Raw genomic sequence first — 22,087 nt, forward strand, 5'->3', positions numbered from 1 at the left:
AGACTTAAACACCCTAAAATGGTACAAAAAAATATGTAGTAAAGAGTACTAAAATTTAGTACAAAACTTTTTTTTAATATAAAAAATTGTATGAAAATAAACACTTAGATATTCGAATTATGTACATTTGGTGTTTCTAGAATTTCAATATAAAAGGCTGAAATAGTACCAAAAATCGATACTAAATATTTCCAAAATTTTGTACTAAAATTTGTTTATGTTAAAAATCGTAAAAGAAGTATAAAATCTTATTATTTTAAATATTTATATGTAATCAGATATAAACTGCAACCCCAATAGTACTTCTCACGCCTGAAAATATGCAATTTTAATCTAAAAAAATCACTTTTTTCCAAACTTTTTGTTTTGTAACTACACACTTTAATTGCACGCCACGTCTTGTTTTACTCCTTTGTTCCCATGCTTATATCGCAAGCAACTAAAAGTAGACTACACGAGACACCCAGCATGCTTTTGCACCAGTAAAGCAAACATAAATAAAATAGCTAAATAAAATCAACAGCAGAAAAATAGAAGTAGACAGCCGGAAAATAAACGGGATTAAGAAAACTACGCAGGAAAGGCGAGCAAAGAGAGAAATAAAAAGCAAGAAAAACAGAATAACAAATGTTTTTCTATACCTGTATGTACATACCATGTATAGTATTTTCGCAGAACATATACAGTTAATATGTAACAAAAGCAACAAAAAAATAGCTGTTGTCATAAAAACAACAAGCATTATTGATGACAAGTGACACAAGTGGGCAAAATGTGTTTGTCGTTTACACTCGAGTGCTTCAATTCCGCCGAGCTGCTTTCACTGACCAATGCATACCACTCGAAATTGGTGAAATAAATGTTATTGAAGCATACATACATATGTACATATGTCTGTATGTAAGTATACATAATGCCAATATTCATACAATTGCCAAAATTATGCAGAGGGAATTACATTTGTGTCGAGTAGAGAAAAAATTTAGTTAGCTTCCAGGCGCTTTCGAGTGGCATGTTCAGAAGAATTTTACAACGAAATATTTTCAACTTTCACGCACTCCTTTTATTCTGCTTTACTTTACAGCAGTTGATTGCATGGGTACTTAAGTGCTGGCACCAGATCCTTTGTTGGTTTTGCATACATTTGGGATTTGAGAAGCTGCTATCTAGTGTTAGATACTTTAACTTGCTAGTACGCAAACTTGACATCGATGCACAAAAGTGTTTTTGTGATTTTAGTATTATTTGGTTTACAAAAGAAAATAAGATTTTCAGAGAATTGGAGGAAGAACAAGTTTATCTCTGTAACATAGCATACTTTAGAGCGCATACTGCCGACAAAAACCAAAACGCAAGTGTGTTTTTCTATTTTAATATTATTTGTTAAAAAAAAAAATTGTGAATTTTAGAGTATCGAAAGAACAACAAGATTAACTCGATAAAGTAGCATACTTTTGGTATCACACAGTCAAACAAAGAAACCAAAAAAATGGGAATTTCAAAAAGAATTGAAGTATGCTGAGTAAAAATATTACTTTCATTTTAAAATGTTCGACATTACAGATTTTTTAATTTATTTATAGCATACCTTTAGGATTCAAGCAGCTACTATCTCCCTTTATAGGGCTGGTATGAATACCTAGCTTTGTACGGAAAGTGTATTTATAAAATATTATATTTGAAGAAATTAAACTTTTTATAAATCGGGGAAGCAACAAGTTTGTCTCTATGAAAAAGCATAGCATACTTGTGAGCGCACACTGTCGTCAAATACAAAAATTGTGAACTTTTAAAAAATTTTAAACATCTTGAAAAAAATTATTAATTTCGTTAGTGTATTCTTAACATTATAAATTGTATAGCATACCTTTAGGATTCAAGTAGCTACCTTTGCGACTTTTAGAAGCTTATACACATGCTTAACATTGACTCAAAATAGTACTTTTACGGTTTGAGTAATATTCTACGTATCAAAAAAACAAAAATCTTGGGAAAAAGATAAAACTTTAAAATTATCAACTTCATTCCATAACTTTAGGATTCATGTAGCTACTCTTGCGACTCTTACAGGCTTGCACAGATGCTTGACTTAGACTAGAAAAAGTATTTTGACGTTTTGAGTAAAATTCAACATATTGAAAAAAATATTTAAAAAATGAAGGCACTACAAATTTAACTCGATAAAATAACATACTTTTAAGTGCATGCGGTCGTCAAATAGAAAAAATTTTTAAATGTAAATAAAATTGAAGTATACTCAGTACAAAATATTAATTTCGTATGGAAATTGTCAATTTATTGTTACTTAAATAAGCGTAGCATACCTTTAGGCGTAGCGAATTTCAAATATTTAAGGCATTACTACTAAATAAATGGTATTTAATACTCTCTCGCAGTTATTAAACGCCAATTTATCATTATTTTTGGAAGCAAAAGTCTCTCTCACTACAACACCAAAAACCATAAATCAACCAGAATAATCGAAACAGTATGTGCTGCAACAAATCCACCTGCTCGCACCAACGAAAATAATTTATTTTCTTTTAACAATGTGACGGCGCGCTTAAAAGTTAATGACCCGCACACGCGATCGGAAAAGAGATGATTCATACAGATGAGCATGAGGCATTGTAGTGCATACTTTTAGGCGCCTACAGCCACACTTCTTTCATAAGCACTCAAGTAGAAGTGCCTAAGCTATCAATCTACGGGAGATAAAGCCAATCAAAAGCCTAGACACCTAAAAGTAGGCTAAAAACAAAAAACAAGTGAATAGCAACAGCGAAACGGCAGATAAAGTAAACAAAGCAAAGACACAGCGCTGCGAAACAACATAGAAAACGTAACAAAAAAATTTGATAACTGACTGACAGTCGCCATCGACAGCATAATCGAATTAATTGGTTTATTAAAGCTACTGCATGGAATTCCACGTTGTGTGTGTGAACTTGTGTAGAGACCAGTCTACTCAACAAATAAGAAGAGCTTCAATGGATGGGGATTTTTATTTAATAAAGACTTGAAGTGGGAAAATCGCAAAGCGTTTCTTTGAGCGTTGAGAATGTCTCTTGCAATTCTCTGCAGGTTTATTAAACTTTTGCTACAAGTATTTGAACACAAAATTAATAATCGTATACTTATACCGCGTAAGCGGTGTCTACGACAATTAAGAAGAAGAAGAAGAAGATACTTATACCTACATATATATTATGCAACTGTACTATACTAGAATTATAGCTCTATCTCTATTTCACACTCTCCTTTATAATATAAGTACTAATTATTGCTCCGTGTTTTCTATTTGCAGATTTCAACCAAAGATCTCAATCATTCCATATAAATATATACATAAACTACCGTTAAAAACTTGACGCTAACTACAACACTCTCAGCAAATCGAATTTCGCAAACTCAAATATATAAACAGATGCACCGAAAATGTGATTCTTTGCCTGCAAATCTTCAAAGTTTCTCAAAAGAAGAGTCACAAAGACGAAAATGATAATCTAGTCGCAAAAGTCAAGCAGGAACTTGATTCCTGTTGCAAAGTTTAAGCCAAAAAGACTTTTGGCTTCTGAAAAACAAACACATAAAGGCAAATTGTAGTTGTAAATAAATATTAAAAAAATATATATTACACGCTTATTAATTACTGTTAGTTGAGCTGAAAGTCGTCGGCCATACAAAATGACGAAAAAGTACGAATTCGATTGGATCATACCGGTGCCGGAGGAGCTGACCACCGGTTGCGTGTTCGATCGCTGGTTTGAGAATGAGAAGGAAACAAAGGAGAATGACTTTGAGAAGGACGCAATGTTCAAAGTGGACGAATACGGATTCTTTTTGTATTGGAAAAGCGATGGCAGGGTGAGTGGACAATAGAAATTTATTTGTGCTAATTTAAAAAAAAATTTAAAATTAAGGGTATTAGGAATAAAATTCTTACAATTTAAAATTTTAAATTATATTAAAACTTAAAAATTTAAAAAATAAAAATATACAATATTAAAATTTTAAATATTTTCATTGCAAAATCCTAAAAATCTTTTTAATAAAAAATTAATTTAAAATTTAAATAAAAACATGTTTTTTTCAAAGAAAAGCAATAATTTAGAAAAATGGAAAATTTTGAAAACTTTTTACTAAAAATAAAAAATATAAATATAAATAAAGCAAATTATTCCATTTTATAAATGTTTATGCACTTATGTAAACAAAACAATATTTTTACTTTTACGAAAAAAAAATGTATTTATAATTTTTTTAAGTAATAATTTTTAGAAATCTGAAAAAAACTAAATAAAATTTAAAAAAATTTAAATTTAAAAAAATTTAATTTAAAAAAATTTAATTTAAAAAAAATTAATTTAAAAAAATTTAAACTTAAAAAAATTTAATCTAAAAAAATTAAAAAAATTTAACTTAAAAAAATTACAAAAAATTTAATTTAAAAAAATTAAAAAAAATTAATTTAAAAAAATTTAAATTTTTTTACGTGTATAGATAAAATGTATTTCTTTTGTTTTTTTTTCAAGTAATAATTTTTAGAAAAATTATAAAAAAATTTAAATGAAATTTAAAAAATGGAATTTAAAAAAGATAATTTAAATATTTAATATTTTTATTTTTTTAAGATCACGTTTTTTAGAATTTTTTTTTTAATATTTATTTATTTATTTTTTATGCTAATATTTAAAAATATTTAAATTAAAAATTTTATAGGTTTATATAAATTTTTAAAATCTATATATATTTTTTTTCTTAAAATTTCTTTCATACAAATTCCACATACCTGTTCAGGAAGGTGACGTCATCGAATTGTGCCAAGTTAGTGATATAAGAGCGGGAGGCGTGCCGAAGGTAAGTGATATCGATGTTTATACATAAAACAAATAAAAGAAAGAAAAAAATATATAAAATTAAATAAGTTTTTTATATAAAATATAAAAAAAAATTAAATAAAATAACAAAAAAAATTTAAAATAGCATAAAAAATTAATTTCTTAGATAAAAAAATATTTAAAAAATATAAAAAAATTAAAGGGGGAAATATATATGTATAATATATTTAAAATGGCATCAAAAATTCATTTCTTAGATAAAAAAATGTTTAAAAAATGTGTATAAAAATTTTTAAACTCCGAAACTAACAAAATTACCGAACTCGCTTGCATTTTGGATCCTTCAATTTGAAGCTGAGTACTAAATAATTTGAAGCTCAATACTTTATAATATAATAACATTAATAAAAAATATTAAATTTGTCTAAATTGAATTACCAAAATCAAAAGCCGCACGTTTTGCGCTTTCCACTGCGCCTATAATACCTGTCGTTCCAGCAAAACAACCACACACACATTCACACACCCACACACAAACACTCAACCTAACAACTATAACCAACTATTATACGAACAATGCCACAATTGACGAGCTGCAACCGCAAAAGCCACAGCAACCGCAGAAGCTTGAGCGCACAAGCACACCTTTCACCTTAACGAATCCGTCTTCTTTGCACTTCACACGCCGCTAATTTCTCCACTACATTTTGGTCTATCCTCGTCGCCAGAAGTGTGTGGCACTGCCGACACACATTTCCCGCTTTCGTTGCATGAATACAGCACAAATTCTCACTTACATTCCTGTTTTCACACCACTCCCCACCCCCTCTCTGGCAGTGGCCTACACTGCGTATACGTTACCCGCTTTGTGCGAATTTCGTGTGTTGTTGTGTATACGCGCGTGGATAACGTATACGCACTGTGGCACACAGTAAGGTCAACGAGTGGCATTTCATAGGATTAAAGCTATGCATGTCAGCTGCTATGTGCGCTTGTTCGCGTACATGTATGTGTGTTTGTGGGCACTTTCGTTGATTTTGCCAGTGTCAGGCAACCACAATCATAATTCATTTTTGTGATGGTTATACGAGCATTCTGTTGCTATTGTTGTAATTGTGGTTTTGTTGCCTGCGTTATAACAACCGTAAGGTGTTGAAGTGTCAAAACGGGAGTTGCTGCAAAATGGTAGTGAGATTTAAGGGTTTAAGGTAGAAGGAACAAGCAAAGAAGAAGGAGAAAAGCAACAACAATAAATTACATAGAAAACAAGATTGGGCTGTTAAATTCCAATTATACAACAATAACTCACTAGAAATTTTGAGAGTAGAAAATTAGCACAAAAACTCAAATTTAAAATAATTTTAAAATAGAAATTAAAATTTAAAGTATAATTAAAATTAATTGAAATTAAAATAAAATAAATTTACAATTAATGTTAAAATTAAAACAAAAATTAAAATTAAAAGTAAATTAAAATTAAAACTAAAATTAAAATTAAAATTAAAATTAAAATTAAAATTAAAATTAAAATTAAAATTGAAATTGAAATAAAATAAAATTAAAATTAATATTAAAACTAAATTTAAAATTAAAGGAAAAATTAAAATCAAAATTAAAATTAAAATAAAATTACAATTAAAATGAATGGTGTAATTAAAATTAACATTAAATTAAAATTAAAAGTAAAATTAAAATTAAAATTAAATTAAAATTAAAACTAAAATTAAAAATAAAATAAAATTGCAATTAAAATTAAATTAAAATTAAAGATAAAATTAAAATTAAAGTTAAAATTAAAACTAAAGTTAAAATTAAAATTAGAATTAAAATTAAAATTAAATTAAAATTAAAGATAAAATTAAAATTAAAATTAAAATTGAAATTGAAATAAAAGAAAATTACAATTAATATTAAAATTAAAACAAAAATTAAAATTAAATTAAAATTGAAATTATTAAAAATAAAACTAAAATTAAAATTAAAGGCAAAATTAAAATTTAAAATTAATTAAAATTAAATTAAATGAAAAATAACTTTCGGAGCAAAATACTGAATTTGGTCTAATAAATACAGAAGCCTGGTTAATATAAAAGCCGTTTAATTGTATTAAATCCTAAGAAGAGAAGAATTCTAGAAACTATACTTAAACCGAAAGATGTACTAAGTCATAAAGTAGAGACCCTGGTAATTGAAATAAATCAAAAGTCATTCTAAACGAGATCGAGGAAAACTTGTAGAGAAAACAGCCGCAGATAGATGGCGCTAAATCTACCTTGGGTTAAATTTTCACAATGTTCCACATCATTTTTGCCATGATGTGTCTTATTGCCGCCACAAAGTCCAGATGAATCGAAAAATTATATAAATCGCCAAATGATGCTCACTTACTTACAACCTGACCTCACAACATAAAATTATTAGTATATTAATTGGCTTACCACTGGAAAAAAAATATTTAACGCTTGATGCTATTAATTTAAAAAAATAATAATAATTTTCTGTAGCTATCCCAACAATGATTGCTTTTATAGAAATTTGAAAACTTTAGATAACAGTGCTCATATTCCAAATAAACAAATTTCCGCGTGAATTCCATAGAAACGCACCAAACACTGTTTATTTAATTGCAAGTCTATTTATTGCATCAATTAGTGAATTAAATTCAAATATGCGTAAAACCGCAAATGTAAACAAATAAGATGAATGATGTGTTAACGTTTGGCAATTGAACATATTTAGCGCAAAAATCGGCCAGCTTGATAATGAGTGATTGATTGTTAATAATGTAGTTAATGAAGTGAAATTTAATTTGCGCGTCAAATGGATTAATGAAAAGCAAAAATCAACAAAAATAAATAAAAATATATTTAATTCAAAAATGTAAAACAAAAATACTGAAAAGGTAGGCCACAGAACAAGTGAATTAATAAAAAAGCAGTAAAACAGAAAAAAAATAGGAAAGGAAAATTTGAGTGATTTTCGAACCAATCGTGCTTTTAACTTTCACTGCACTTTTCTTAGGCCCAAATGATCTTTCAAAATGATTTTCATTGATTCTTCCGATATTTTAAGGATGCCAGTAAGATCTCTGGCTGCGAATCATCGATTTTAAGCAACAATTCCTTTATTTTATTGACGCGTTGTTCATCAATTAAAAAGTCTCACTATTTTTTACCCACGGTGGTAGATTGAAATGAGAAATACGAGTATTTAAATGATATTCCTAAGGCTTGAAAATATTTCAGCCACTAATGACACTTTTAAAGTGCCCTTAAATCGCCACTCAGTGTCCTTGATGCTCATTAAGAGCTAAATTTTTAATATTATTTAATGGATAATAAAATTTGTGGAAAAAATTAAGCTAACAATTCAAAAATAAAGCATTTAATGCAAAATATGAATTACGAAGTGTGTGCCAAATTTAATGTCGGTATGTAAATATTGCACGAAAAGTGAACTTTCTTTCCGAAACTTGGTTAAGTAAAGGCAGAAAATTTCAAAATGTCGAGGGAAGTCAAAATCTGAGAATGTTGGCCCTTTGACTATTTGACTAGGCCCTTTGATCTCCAAAGTTGTCTACTTTTGACTACTTTTTGTGTAGTTATTTAAACCATCACGCGTTCATGGCAAACATTCGCGTCGAAATCATCGCTTTACCTCGAGAAAGTGATGGGTAAAAGCCCAAATGAGATAAATATTTCTCAATATACAAATCCAAAAATATTCAAGGCCCACGACTTGACATTAACTTAACATAACTTAACTTAGTTTCGCTTCACTTAATTTAACTTAACTTCACTTCACTTAATTTAACTTAACTTAACTTATCTAAACTTTACTTAACTTAACTTAACTTAACTTGGCTTAACTTAACTTAACTTAACATAAATTAACTTAACTTAACTTAACTTAACTTAACTTAACTTAACTTAGCTTAACTTAACTTAACGTAACGTAACGTAACTTAACTTAACGTAACTTAACTTAACGTAACTTAACTTAGTTTAACTTCACTTCCTTAACTTAACTTAACTTTACTTTACTCAACTTAATTTAGCTTTACTCAACTTAACTTAACTTAACCTAACTTAACTTAACTTAAGTTAACACAGCTTAACTTAACTTAACTTAGCTTAACTTAACTTAACTTAACTTAACTTAACTTAGCTTAACTTAACTTAACTTAACTTAACTTAACTTAACTTAACTTAGCTTGACATAACTTAACATAATTTAACTTCATATAACTTAACACAACTTAACTTAACTTAGCTTCGCATAATTTAACTTAACTTAACTTCACTTTACATACATACTATTACATTTTTAACCAATTCTTTTTTTGAATATTTTTTTATTTCTTAAATTTATTCTATGATATAATATAATAAATTTCTTGCCTAACTGCATACCTAGAAATACGAGTATATCTTTGTATCTGTGTAAAAAAAAACCCTTTTCAACAAATAAAGAGCAGGTGAAAGTTATAACTGCCACCGCCATGGCCTAGTTAACATTTTAATACAATTCTGTTGCAGCGCAACTCAAAAGGGCCAAAGAAAGCTACGCACAAGAGGCGAGCAAATAATGCATTAAAATTGCATTGCATATCATTTGACTTGCAAAAGCCTGAGCAAAAGGATAACGATGAAAAGTAACAAAAGGGAGGGTGAAAGGATAGCGAGGGACAATGAGCTGGCTTGGCAACTAAAGCAAAAATAAAGAGTTGGAAAATAATATATGTATAGTATATATGTATGTACACATACATACTCATACATACCTTTACATATGTATGTACATACATATTTATGTGTGTGCGTGTGGCTGTGATGTGATGGCCAACTGACGAACTGTTGATTGGCAAATTGACAGCAAGACAAATTGATTTATATGATAACTGACAGTGCGGTGGCTTAAGCAAGGTGTGAAAGTGAGGTTGGGAGGTCGAGAGTATGAGTGAGAGTGAGAGGGTTGAGTTCCACAAAAGTTTGAGTAGTTAATCAACTGACTAGTTGGCTGACTAATTTGCTAGCTACATGACTGATGGCTCGTGTGGCCAACTGACAAGCTGACTGATAAAATGACTGACAAGTTAAATGTCAAAGTGATTGACAAACTGAATGTCAAAATGACTGTCAAACTGACTGACAAACAGAATGTCAAAGTGACTGTCAAACTGATTGTCAAACTGACTGACAAACAGAATGTCAAAGTGACTGACAAACTGAATGTCAAAGTGATTGACAAACTGAATGTCAAAGTGACTGTCAAACTGACTGTCAAAGTGACTATCAAACTGAATGTCAAACTGACTGTCAAACTGAATGTCAAAGTGACTGACAAACTGAATGTCAAACTGACTGACAAACTAATTGATTGCCTAACTTACAGTGCCTCAGTCAGCTGTTGAGCGTGTGAAATTATGCAGTAAAGGTAAGTTTCTGCCAGCTATCTGCCTCTCTCAATGCCACCAATGCAAATGAGACGCGCGTATTGAAACTATGGATCTCCAGCCAAGCAACTGGCAAAGTGTGCACTAAAGAAAACACAGCAGTTGGTCGGTACGGTTATTTATTTTGTGCGAGTGTGCGCGCATTCCATGCAAACGTAATGAGCGTGAAAATTTTCGTGCATTAATCATTAGGGGGTAAAATACAACAGCAACAACAAGAGCAGCGTGAGCCAAACAGACTTTGTGTGTGCATACAAAACGCAGATAAAGGCAAAAAATAAAATAAAAGAGTGGCAAAGAAACAAAAAATAAAAATTTCCTAAAAAAAAGAAGAGTAAATGAAAAGCAAGTGAAATGAAAGCCAACATTTCGAAGCGCAAAAATGCTGCACTGCATGTAAAGTCCTTCAGCGAAAGCTGGCGTGTGTAAGTGAGTGCGTATATGTGCCTTTCCAATTACATGCGCACGCCTAGACGCAACTTAAATGAGGCATTTGCCGCCAAATTGAGGGAAACCTGAAGTACGCAGCAATTCGCTTTGACGCCAGTTGAAAACCAGCGGGTTTTGAGAAAAAATGCCGCTAGCTGGCACACATTACAGCATTGAGCTACAAAGCATTGAAAATTTGGTGAGGTTGAAGAGGGTAGTAAAGCGGGTAATAAAAAGAAGAGAGAAGGTAACTACAAATACGGACCCGAGCAGAAAACGTCGGAAGCCCAATAAAATATATACATATTTCATCAAAGACTATCGACTCAAATTGTCTATACATCGTTGTGAAATTTGGCTCATGTTGTTTTCTCTACAAGGTATCGAATCGGACTAATATAGCCTACAGCTGCCATACAAACTGACCGTTCAAAATGAGGTGCTTGTATAGAAACCTTTTTTGTTTGACATGATGCCTTCACGAAATTCGACACAAATCTTAAATCCGTTATTTCTTACTCTTTTATATTAAATTTTTAAGTTTGAGTGACTTTAACGCTAAGCTTCCCTTGAAAACTATAAATTCAACATGTCAACTTTATAAAAAATATTAAAACAAATTATTTAAGATTTTTTACTTTTGTATCAAGAAAATTGACTTGCAGGCTACGTTATTACGGCCTTTAGCACGAATTTTCTCGAAAATAGCAAACCAAAAAACACTTAAGTTGAAAATATTAAATTCTGAAAATATAAAAAAAAAAATACTTTAAACTTTTATTTATTATTTCTTGCCAAAATCGTGCAAAAAGGCTTAAAAACTTGACCTTACAATAATAAGCACCTCTTCCGCTTAACAAAAACGATATTAAAATACATAAGTTGAAAGTCTTAAATTTTGATAATCTTAAAAAAGAAATTTTCCACATTTTCGTTATTATTTCTTGCCGAACTCGTGCAAAATGTTCCGTCGTTTCTGGAATTCTATCCACAAGCACCACTTTCATTCAAAAATAGCAATATAAAAGCGCATAAGCTCAAAGTTTCAAATTTTGGAAGTCCTAAAAAATATATTTTCCAGTTTTTCGTTTTATTTGTTGCCAAAATCGTGTCAAATGACCCCGTCAGTTTTGGAATTACATCAATAAGCACCGCTTTACTCAGAAATGCAACATAAAACCGCATAAATCGAAATTTTCATGTTTCGAAAATTAAAAAAAAAAAATATTTTCAAATTTTTTGTTGCTATTTGTTTGTCAAAATCGTTGTCAAAACCTTTAGTCTTGGAACTACATCAACAAACACCACTTTCATACAAAAATAGTAACATTAAAATACATAAGTTGAAAGTTATAAATTTTGTAAACCTTAAAAAAAATATTTTATAATTTTTCGTTACTATTTGTTTGACAAAATCGTGAAAGTTGACCCGTTTGTGTTGAAATTTCAGCAATAAGCAACACTTTCATTCAAAAATAGCAACATAAAAGCGCATAAGTTGTATTTTCGACATTTTAAAAATCTTCAAAAATATATTTTCAAATTTTTCGTTATTGTTTGTTTGCCAAAATCGTGAAAAAGCCCCTTTGTCCTAAAATTAGAGCAATACCCACCTTTTTCACTCAAAAAAGGCAACATAAAATTACATAAGTTTAAATTTTGATATTTTGAAAATCTGAAAAAAAAAATTTTTCAATTTTTCGTTATGATTTCTTTGCCAAAATCATGAAAAATTACCATATGTTTTGGTATTAAAGCAATAAGTACTGCTTTCAGTGAAAAATGACAACATAAAATAGCATAAGTTGAAATTTTAACATTTTGAAAATCTTAAATATAAAAATATTTTAGAATCTTGAAAACACATATTCTGAAATTTTCGTTGACAAAGTTCTACAAAATGGCCTCCAGTTTTAGAACTACAAACCTCAGCCCAACTATAACTTAAAAAAAACAATAAAATATTGTTGACGATACACCTCTTCCCCCCAACAATTTTTTTGCCATATTACCAACAAAATGTATTTTTATTTTTCCTACAAATTTCCGCTTACATTTGCATTTGTTTTCACTTTTTCATTAGCTACCTTTTAGCCATCTGTCACATGGCTGTCACAGCGCGCACTGCTCTTGTCACGTGTGACAATTAATGCAAACGCATACGCCATTTTGTTTTCAATTTACGTGCATCTCAAACTGTCACATTCGGCAAAAGCCAAGCTATGTGACAGCGAATAAACAAGTTTTACCCAGCACTAAAGCACAAAAAACAGAAAAAAAATTAGAAAACAAGCTGAGAAAAACTATAATAAAGTGGCAGTAAAAAGGTTGTGAAAGAAGTGGAAATAAAGCAGCGAAACAGTGAACTACCGGCGAAAGTAACGGCACACACGAAAGCGCGCAAAGTAAGCGCGAAGCTGCGCCACAAAAAGAAAGCTTTAAATTAAAATGTTTGCTAACAACAAACAAACAATGGACTACAACAAGAACAACAGGCACCATATAATAATAAATCAACGGCAACAACAACAACAAAAAGTAGTCGATATTAGCGTGCAATTTGTTTGTAAGCAATCAGTTGACAGTGCTGAAGCACGTAGCGCTACCGGGCGTATACGTAACCTAGCGCCGATGCTGGCGGGCGGAGGTGGCGTATGAGTGACATATGGCGACAAATGTTCGCACTAAATGTTCGCTGCATGTTTGGTGTTGTGCATATGTATGTATTTGTGGATACATATATGTATCACAAATACATATATGTGTGTGTGCATACATGTATTTGTGTATACTTATGTGTGTATTGGTGCATATATGCATCTAAGTGCTTTTGTAAGTAGTCACCTCCTAGAGCGCGTAATAAACTTGTACACATTTTTATTTGTATGTGGCAAAACTTCGGCACTTCTGCGTGCATACGTGTATGCACAAATCGTCACACAATTACGCTGACTTTCATTCATTATCGCTTTTTTGCTCAGCCACTTTTTGTTGCGTTTGGCGTCAGCTGCTGCTACTGATGAGCTGTAAATTGCGAATTTGTTGTAACAAAAGTTTTAGTCAAGCAAAAAAGGGGCGCGTTGGCGAATGCTTTGCACATTTCTTGACTAAAATTTTCCTGGAAAAGCACGCTTAGCTACTTCAATTAATTAAATTGCTTGTGTCAGAAGTGTTGCAGCTCACTTTGATTGCTGGCAATGAATGTTGTGTTAAAAAATGCTTGAAAAGGTATTACAATCATTAATATACGCATACATATAACGGTATATTGCATATGGGGAATGAAGGATTAACTTTTTTGGAGAACTAGTGAAGCAATATGGAGCTTTGAATTGCATGTTACGATTTAAACGATTATAGTTTTCACTTAATGAGCAAAATATTTAATCCATTGATTAAAGCTATCTGTCTAAAATACCCAAAAAAAAACTAGAAGAAATGTTAACTTAGAACGCAGCAAAGCTATAATACCCTGCATAAGCTACATAAGTGCATTTTTATAGTAAAGTATATGAAAGGCACTTTATTTTTTGATCGTTCAGTTTGTATGGCAGCTATATGCTATAGTGATTCGATCTGAACAATATGTTTGGAAATTGTAGAGTTTTTTTGAACAATAAAGTGTGGTGAATTTCGTGAAGATACCTTGCCAAATAAAAAAGTTTTCCTTATAAGAACTTGTATTTAAGCGAACAGATTATATGGCAGCTATATGCTATAGTTGTTCAAACTGAACAATTTCTTCGAAAACTGTTGAGTTGGCTCTGATAATAGTCTGTACTGATTTTCGTGCAGATATCTTGTCAAATAAAAAAGTTTTCTCTACAAGAACTTGAATTTGAAGGTTCAGTTTGTATGGCAGCTATATGCTATAGTGGTTCGATCTGAACAATATGTTTGGAGATTGTAGAGTTTTTTGGAACAATAAAGTGTGGTGAATTTCGTGGAGAAACCTTTGCAAATAAAAAAGTTTTCCTATAAGAACTTTAAATTTAGCGAACAGTTTATATGGCAGCTATATGCTATAGTTGTCCAAACTGAACAATACATTCGCAGATTGTAGCGCTACTTGAGACAATAATCTAAACCGAATTTCGTGAAGATACCTTGTCAAATAAAAAAGTTTTCCCTATAAGAACTTGAATTTTAGCGAACAGTTTATATGGCAGCTATATGCTATAGTTGTCCAAACTGAACAATACATTCGCAGATTATAGCGTTACTTTGGGCAATAATCTATGCCGAATTTCGTGAAGATACCTTGTCAAATAAAAATATTTTCCATACAAAAACTTGAATTTGAAGGTTCAGTTTGTATGGCAGCTATATGCTATAGTGGTTCAATCCGAACAATTTCTTCGAAAATTACTAAGTCGGCTCTGATAATAGTCTCTACCTCTTTTCGTGTAGATATCTTGTCAAATAAAAGAATTTTCCAATTTATATGGGCGCTACACGCTACATTAAACCAATATCGGCGATTCCTCTCAAATGTGTAATTAGTTGGTGAGAAAAACACGTGTGTAAAGTTTCAGCGCGATAACTCAAAAACTAAAGCACTAAATCGCGCATATACAAACGAAATTTTTTTTCTTTAAGTTTTTTTATTTGAAATACTACTAAATATTCCACAGATCTGAAATTAATACTATCTCGCAAAGCAGCTAATTGTCAATTGTGCTCAAAATTTGTCCTTCCGTACTTATTTCTTTGTTACAATTTTCGGTATTCACACTCTGTCTCTCTTCCTCTCTACCAGCCCCACTCCAACAAATTAATTCCCAATTCACTCTTTTGTTATACGCTTTTCCATTTTTTTTGTCATTTCTCTCAATTGAATTTTTGTTTTCCAATTAATTACGAGCTGCATGCGTCCACCTGTCCGAGCAGCCAACGTACGGAGCATTGCAGTCATTCAACAAATTAAATAGTTGCATATTCCCAATTGACCTTTCATACACAACCAATTAAAACTATCAAACATGTCAATGTCAACTTTGACCTTCGCCAAAGCAATTGCGATAAGCCAGCCAGTGAGTAGGAGCGTAACGGAAAGTGTTATGTATGTGTATGTGTGTGTGTAATGAGCTGTGCGAAATTTTATATCGAATTTATTTGGAAAAGTGTGCGCAGAAAGCCATTGCTTGCCAAACTGTAATGAACGCAATGATTTCTATAGAAAATCGTAGCCAAGTGTATACACTAAGTCACTTTTAGCCAATTAATTAAATTTTGCCAAAATGCAGTAAAAATTTTCAATTACAATTTTCAAACTAACGGTACTTTATGCGTAATTACTTGTGAACTTTGTGTGCAAGCAGTAAAAAGCTTGCAGAATACTCGATAAATGCTATTTTTGTGGAAATATCAAGTATGCAGTAGTTCGTATGTGTGTGTGTGTGTGTGCGTTTCTCATAAATTTTACAATTAGCAATTTCCATTAACGCTGACAACTCAATTATGCTGTTGTATAACGGCAGTCAAAATGTTTGGTCCACTGGGTCAGCATTGCGTTGCTAAAGCAGCGTGCTCATGCAGTTTTATGTGGAAAACTGTCAAAAATTAATTTGTGCGGTAATATACGAGGGTGGTCGGTTAAGTCAGCAGTCCACTATGCTATAATAACTCTCACAGCTGCATTTCTAATAACATAAAGCATGAAAAAGATATTTATACTGATTTTAATCATACGCTTTGTATGGCAACTATATGCTATAGTTGCTCGATCTGAACAATTTGTTCGGAGATTGTAGCGCTAATTCAGGTTATAATCCGTGCCAAAATTCGTTACAATAGCTTGTCAAATAAACAAGTTTTCCATACAAGCACTTGAGTTTGATTGAACAGTTTGTATGACAGCCACATGTTATAGTCAACCGATCTGAACAATTTGTTGGAATATTATAGCGATGTTTTATCTAATTATATATACCGAAATTCATGAAGTTATCTTTTCAATTAAAAAAGTTTTCCATACAAGCACTTGAGTTTTGAGGCTGAGTTTGTATGGCAACTATATGCTATAGTTGCTCGATCTGAACAATTTGTTCGGAGATTGTAGCGCTAATTCAGGTTATAATCCATGCCAAAATTCGTTACAGTATCTTGTCAAATAAAAAAGTTTTCCATACAAGCACTTGAGTTTGATTGAACAGTTTGTATGGCAGCCACATGTTATAGTCAGCCGATCTGAACAATTTGTTGGCCTATTATAGCGTAAACTTGTATAATTCTATGTGCCAAAATTCGCGAGTTTATCTTTTCAAATAAAAAAGTTTTCCATACAAGTACTTGAATTTGGAGGGTGAGTTTGTATGACAACTATATGCTATAGTTGCTCGATCTGAACAATTTCTTTGGAGATTGTAGCGCTAATTTAGTTTATACTCCATGCCAAAATTCGTTACAATAACTTGTCAAATAAAAAAGTTTTCCATACAAGCACTTGAGTTTGGAGGGTGAGTTTGTATGGCAGCCACATGTTATAGTCAGCCGATCTGAACAATTTGCTGGCATATTATAGCGTAGATTTGTATAATTCTATATGCCAAAATTCGCAAAGTTATCTTTTCAAATAAAAGAACAATTTGTTCATAAATATAGTTTTAATTCTATGGTAATATTCTATGCCAAAATTTGTGAAGATACCTACTCAAATAAAAAAGTTTTCCATACAAGCACTTGAGTTTGATCGAACAGTTTGTAAAGCAGCTATAGTTTCCCGCTTTCGATATTACCGACAAATGAGCAGTTTTTTGGAGAACAACGATTTCTATCGTAATGGGATGATGGAAACAATGTCTTCACGAACTTATCTAACCACACTCGTACTTTTGCATTTTTGCACGAAATCGGTAACGCCTGTTCTCGCTACAATTACACTATCTCCCCCACAACATTCCTCGTACTCAACTAACACACTTTGTACCCCCACCTTTCCGCAAATAAATGCATTAGTTAATATTGCCTCCATACAACACGCTTAAACTTGTCATTTGCTACCGTTGTTAACGGTAATGTCCGTCACTGAATACCACATAGGCTTGCGATTGTAGGTGTGTTGCTCAAGAATTGTGTCAATGTTGAAAAGGAAATTGCAATTTTAAAATTTAATTTCCGAACTTTGAGTGGTGTATTGCTATACCGGTTTCAAATGGCAGCACACGACGGCTATTTTTGGCGCCTCTTAGACCGCTGCAAGTATATGCTACTTTTTGCGGCTGACAGACGGCCTAAGTTGAGATACCTGCCAAGCTGTCAGTAAAGCAAGAAAGGTAATTTAAGTAAATTAAAGTGAGTATGCGCTGGAGAAGAAGAGTGTGAAGAAACTCGAGAGTAAGAACGTCAATAATATGGAAGCTTAGATGTCATATTCCACAAATTTCTAGAAAACATAAGAATGCCCATTTCTTAAAAAAAAGTAATTATGACCAAAATCATTTCCGCTAACTAAATATCGTCCGGAATAATGTTCAAAAGACCTCAGTCTGAATAGTTAGTTAACTAATTTTTTTTTTCGTTTAGAGCTACAATTTGCTATCGAAATACCATTTACTTTCCGCTCTATCCTTAAGCCAAATTCCAAAACTTGCATCTGAGATATTTCTCCTTAATTTAAAACCATTTTGACAAAATTCATCATTCAATGGCTTTTAGTTTCCACCAGCACACCGGCAGCACTTATATTACGCCAATATTTTCGATTACTTTCAACAACTCAGAATTGAGTGAGAAACTTTCATCAACTCATTGACTCGTTGCCACGCCACTTTCGCATGCTCCAAATGTACATATATGCGAGTAAAGATATACAGTTAACGAGAGTAGGAATGTAGTGATGCATTTGAAAGTAGTGAGCAGCTATACTCGTACATCTATGCTTGTAGTTGGAACGTTGCTGTGTCTAAAGTAATGATGGATATATCGAGTGAGCGTGTGTTTATATCATATTCATTCTAACAAATTTAAGTAGAACAAGTGGAAATATGAACACATTTGATTTCCCCCCTACTGCTGGGCGCTTTCCAAAACTTGGACGCAAAAGTAAAATATGTATTCAGACCATAAAACAAATATTTGTGAGCACAAACCAGGAAGAAAAAACAAAGAAGTTGCGACAAACTTGTGTGAGAGTGGGAGGAAAGGTGGTTTGTAAGCACATAATTTACTCATGATGTGCCACAGAGGTGTGATCTGAGAATACATATATAAATGAATGCTTAAAATTTTTCACATTTTTATACCTGATATAAAAAGGCTATCGTAAAAATGTATATTGGAAAAAATTACTTTCATAAAATACATATATTGAAAAACTATTGTTTTCAAAAAAAAATTTTTTTTTTTAATTATTTAGCTTTTTAATTTTCAAAAAATTTAGCACAAAAATTTATTTTCGAAACCAAAAATAATATTTCAATATTTCATTAATTTCTTAAAAATACAAATATATAAATTAATTAATTGAAAAACAAGTTTTTAAAAGTGTATGTTGGAAAAAAAATTGTTTTCATAAAATATATTGAAAAACTATTGTTTTCAAAAAAAAAAATTTTAATTATTTAATTTTCAAAAAATTTAGCACAAAAATTTATTTTCGAAATTAAAAAAAAATTTCAATTTCTTAAAAATACAAATATATAAATAAATTAATTGAAAAACAAGTTTTTAAAAATTTAAAAACATGTTTTTAAAAATTCAAAAACAAATTTTTCAATATTATATTTTCCAAACAAAAAAAATTAAATTTTAAATTTTCTATATGCTTTTCACAAATATATTTTCGAATTCGGTTTTCAAATTTTTTCTAAGAAAAATATGTATCCACATAATATCCATAAATCTCATACTTATTCTCATAATTACTTTCTATTTTCTTTAAATTTTGAAAAGTTTTTCGAAAGTATATATTCTCATTCGAAAAAGCAGTTTTCCATTTTTTTCTAAAAAAAAATATTTATCTATATTATATCCATTAAACTCATACTTGTATAATTACTTTCTATCTTCCACACAGGATCCGAAAATTCTCGATAAAGTGACAAAAAAGAATGGCACCGATATGGTGGCCTTGGATAAACGTTCACTGACAATATGTTCGAATACAGATTATATAAATATAACATATCATCATGTTATTTGTCCGGATGCAGCAACGGCAAAGGTGAGTTGTAAAAACAGTAAACTGAAATTATTTAATTTTTCAACAAAATAGAGTGCTGAAAAGTAGCTTTCACGGAAGCTTTTACGAGCACCAACACAGCTTTACAGAAAAAAGCTTCGAGGCAAAAAGCTGCTTATAAAAGCTCTACTAAAAAAAAGTAAAAGCTTTATTACAAAAATCGTAGAAGTTAAAATTAATACAAATACCCTTAAAAGCTTTGAAACGAGCTTTTATGAAAGCTCTACTTAAAAACAGTAAAAGTTTTACTCCAAAAATATTGCTTAGCATTCTGACGAAAGCTTATTCAAGAATGTATACACAAAAGATTTAATTGCCCTTAGTATAAGTTTAAGGAAAGCGAAAGCTTTACCATATATAATTTAGTAAAAATGTAAAATAACTAAAATAAAATATATTCAAGTTTCCTTAGTAGCTTCAGTCAAAAGTTTTCCGTAATAAGTTTTAAAATATGCTGAAAGCTTTGAAGTTTACTAGGTCGCATAGTCCTAACTTAAAGAAGCCTTATCTGCAAAAAATACTAGTGAGAGCATCTGTTTAAACTACGGTAAAAGCTTTGAAGTTGACTAAGTCGCATTGCCCTAACTTACAGAAGCTTAATCTACAAGAAATACTAAAGAGACTTTCGGTCAAAAATCATTTTTTCCAAGAAAACTACACTTAAGCAAAAGGAGGGCTTTGGATAGACATACCTTCGAAATTTAGTAAAATTATTCAAAATATCTAAAATATATGCAATTTTCTTAATAACTGTGCAAAACTTTCGGACTTTATTAGGAAAGCTGCACTTTAAAATTGCAAAAGCTCTCCATAGTAATCTTTGAAATACACACGATAAGGAATAAGTTGTGGATATTTCAAACAAATAAATAAATTTTGCAATAACTCAAACTTCATATGTTAAAAATTTCAGCTTTCCTATGAAAGCTCACAAAAGAAATAGTAAAAGGTGTGACTAAAATTAATGAAAGCTTCAGTTTATTAATACATAACAAAAAAAATTCTTATTAAATTTGAATAATAAAGAATTTTCTAACCAAAAGCTTTCATAAAAGCTTTCGAGACGTTTTTTACATAAATAGGAGATGAAATTTAAAATAATAATTTTTATGATACCAAGCTATGTACGCCGCAGCTTTCGATTAAAATCTCATTTCATTCAATAAAAATGCTAAAAGCTTAAAGGAAACAAAATTTTCGCAACATTTTAAGTCTATTTTACTGTTAATTTCATGCTCTTCGCAACTTATTTTTCGTTTTAACTGAAGCCTAAATGAAGATATAGAAAACCAAAAACGGGAAATAATCGTCATAACTTTTTGTTGCCGACGATTGGAAAAAGCACTTTTATTGATTCTAAATGATCCACTTGAAAGCTTCAGTGTAGCTTAAATAATTTATTAGAATCTCGCACCGTCTCCTTCTACAAAATCACCCATATTAACTTGGAAAATTTTTCTAACATAATTTCGGCAAGCTAAGTAAGTAACTTTACCTAACTGTTAAACTAAACTTTTCAACTTTAGCCGTTTCTTAAATATTTTAATACGTACATATGTATGTATGTACATATATCTAACACTTGAAGCTTTCTGGCAATATTGTGCAGTTGAAAAGATTATTTAAGCCAAATGCACCAGTTAAATTCTCAAACTATGTGCCGTCAGCCATGCTCTTTCTCTCTCCCCTAACACCGCTCAAGTGCTATGAAAATAGGCAACTGGGTACACTTTGACGTTTGGCTAAAACTTTAATGTTTGCTAACGGGATTTTAGATGTATAGTATATTTATACCGAGAAATGTTCAAAAAGTTATCACACTTTTGCAGAAAGCGAATGGATGTCGGGAAAAGGAGGAGAGTGGGAAAGGGGAGAGAGCGAAAAGTAAAAGCAAAGTTTGTAACGGTAAAAAGGTGTTCGGTTCATGTGCGATATTATATTTCGTAAAGTAAAAGTTGCCGGTGGAAATGCAACTTTGAAATTGTGATATAAATAATTTTTATTTGAACATGAAAAAAATGAAATATGAAAAAAATAATGGAAAGCTGCGAAGTTCGTGGTACACAATTTATACTCGAACTGAAATTTTCTGATATAAAATGCAACTCTGCGTAATAACTGAAAAAAATTAGTTTCATTTTGATGCAAGAAAACCATTTTAAAGACTTATTGCAGTAGTTT

The 22,087-nt window shown here is 30.8% G+C and overlaps 1 protein-coding gene across 2 annotated transcripts in view; it reads left to right on the plus strand.

The window, feature by feature from the left end:
• The window catches only part of LOC105232178 (1-phosphatidylinositol 4,5-bisphosphate phosphodiesterase), a 144,635-nt gene that overhangs the window by 100,626 nt on the left and 21,922 nt on the right, over positions 1-22,087 (plus strand). For both annotated transcript variants that reach the window (XM_049456658.1, XM_049456657.1), the window contains exons 4-6: positions 3,308-3,867; positions 4,801-4,860; positions 19,742-19,888. In XM_049456658.1, coding sequence (XP_049312615.1) covers positions 3,688-3,867; positions 4,801-4,860; positions 19,742-19,888 — 387 coding nt within the window. In that variant the 5' untranslated portion in view covers positions 3,308-3,687. The remainder of the gene's footprint in view (positions 1-3,307; positions 3,868-4,800; positions 4,861-19,741; positions 19,889-22,087) is intronic.

The sequence above is a fragment of the Bactrocera dorsalis genome, chromosome 4, assembly GCF_023373825.1.
Source record: "Bactrocera dorsalis isolate Fly_Bdor chromosome 4, ASM2337382v1, whole genome shotgun sequence".
NCBI lineage: Eukaryota > Metazoa > Arthropoda > Insecta > Diptera > Tephritidae > Bactrocera > Bactrocera dorsalis.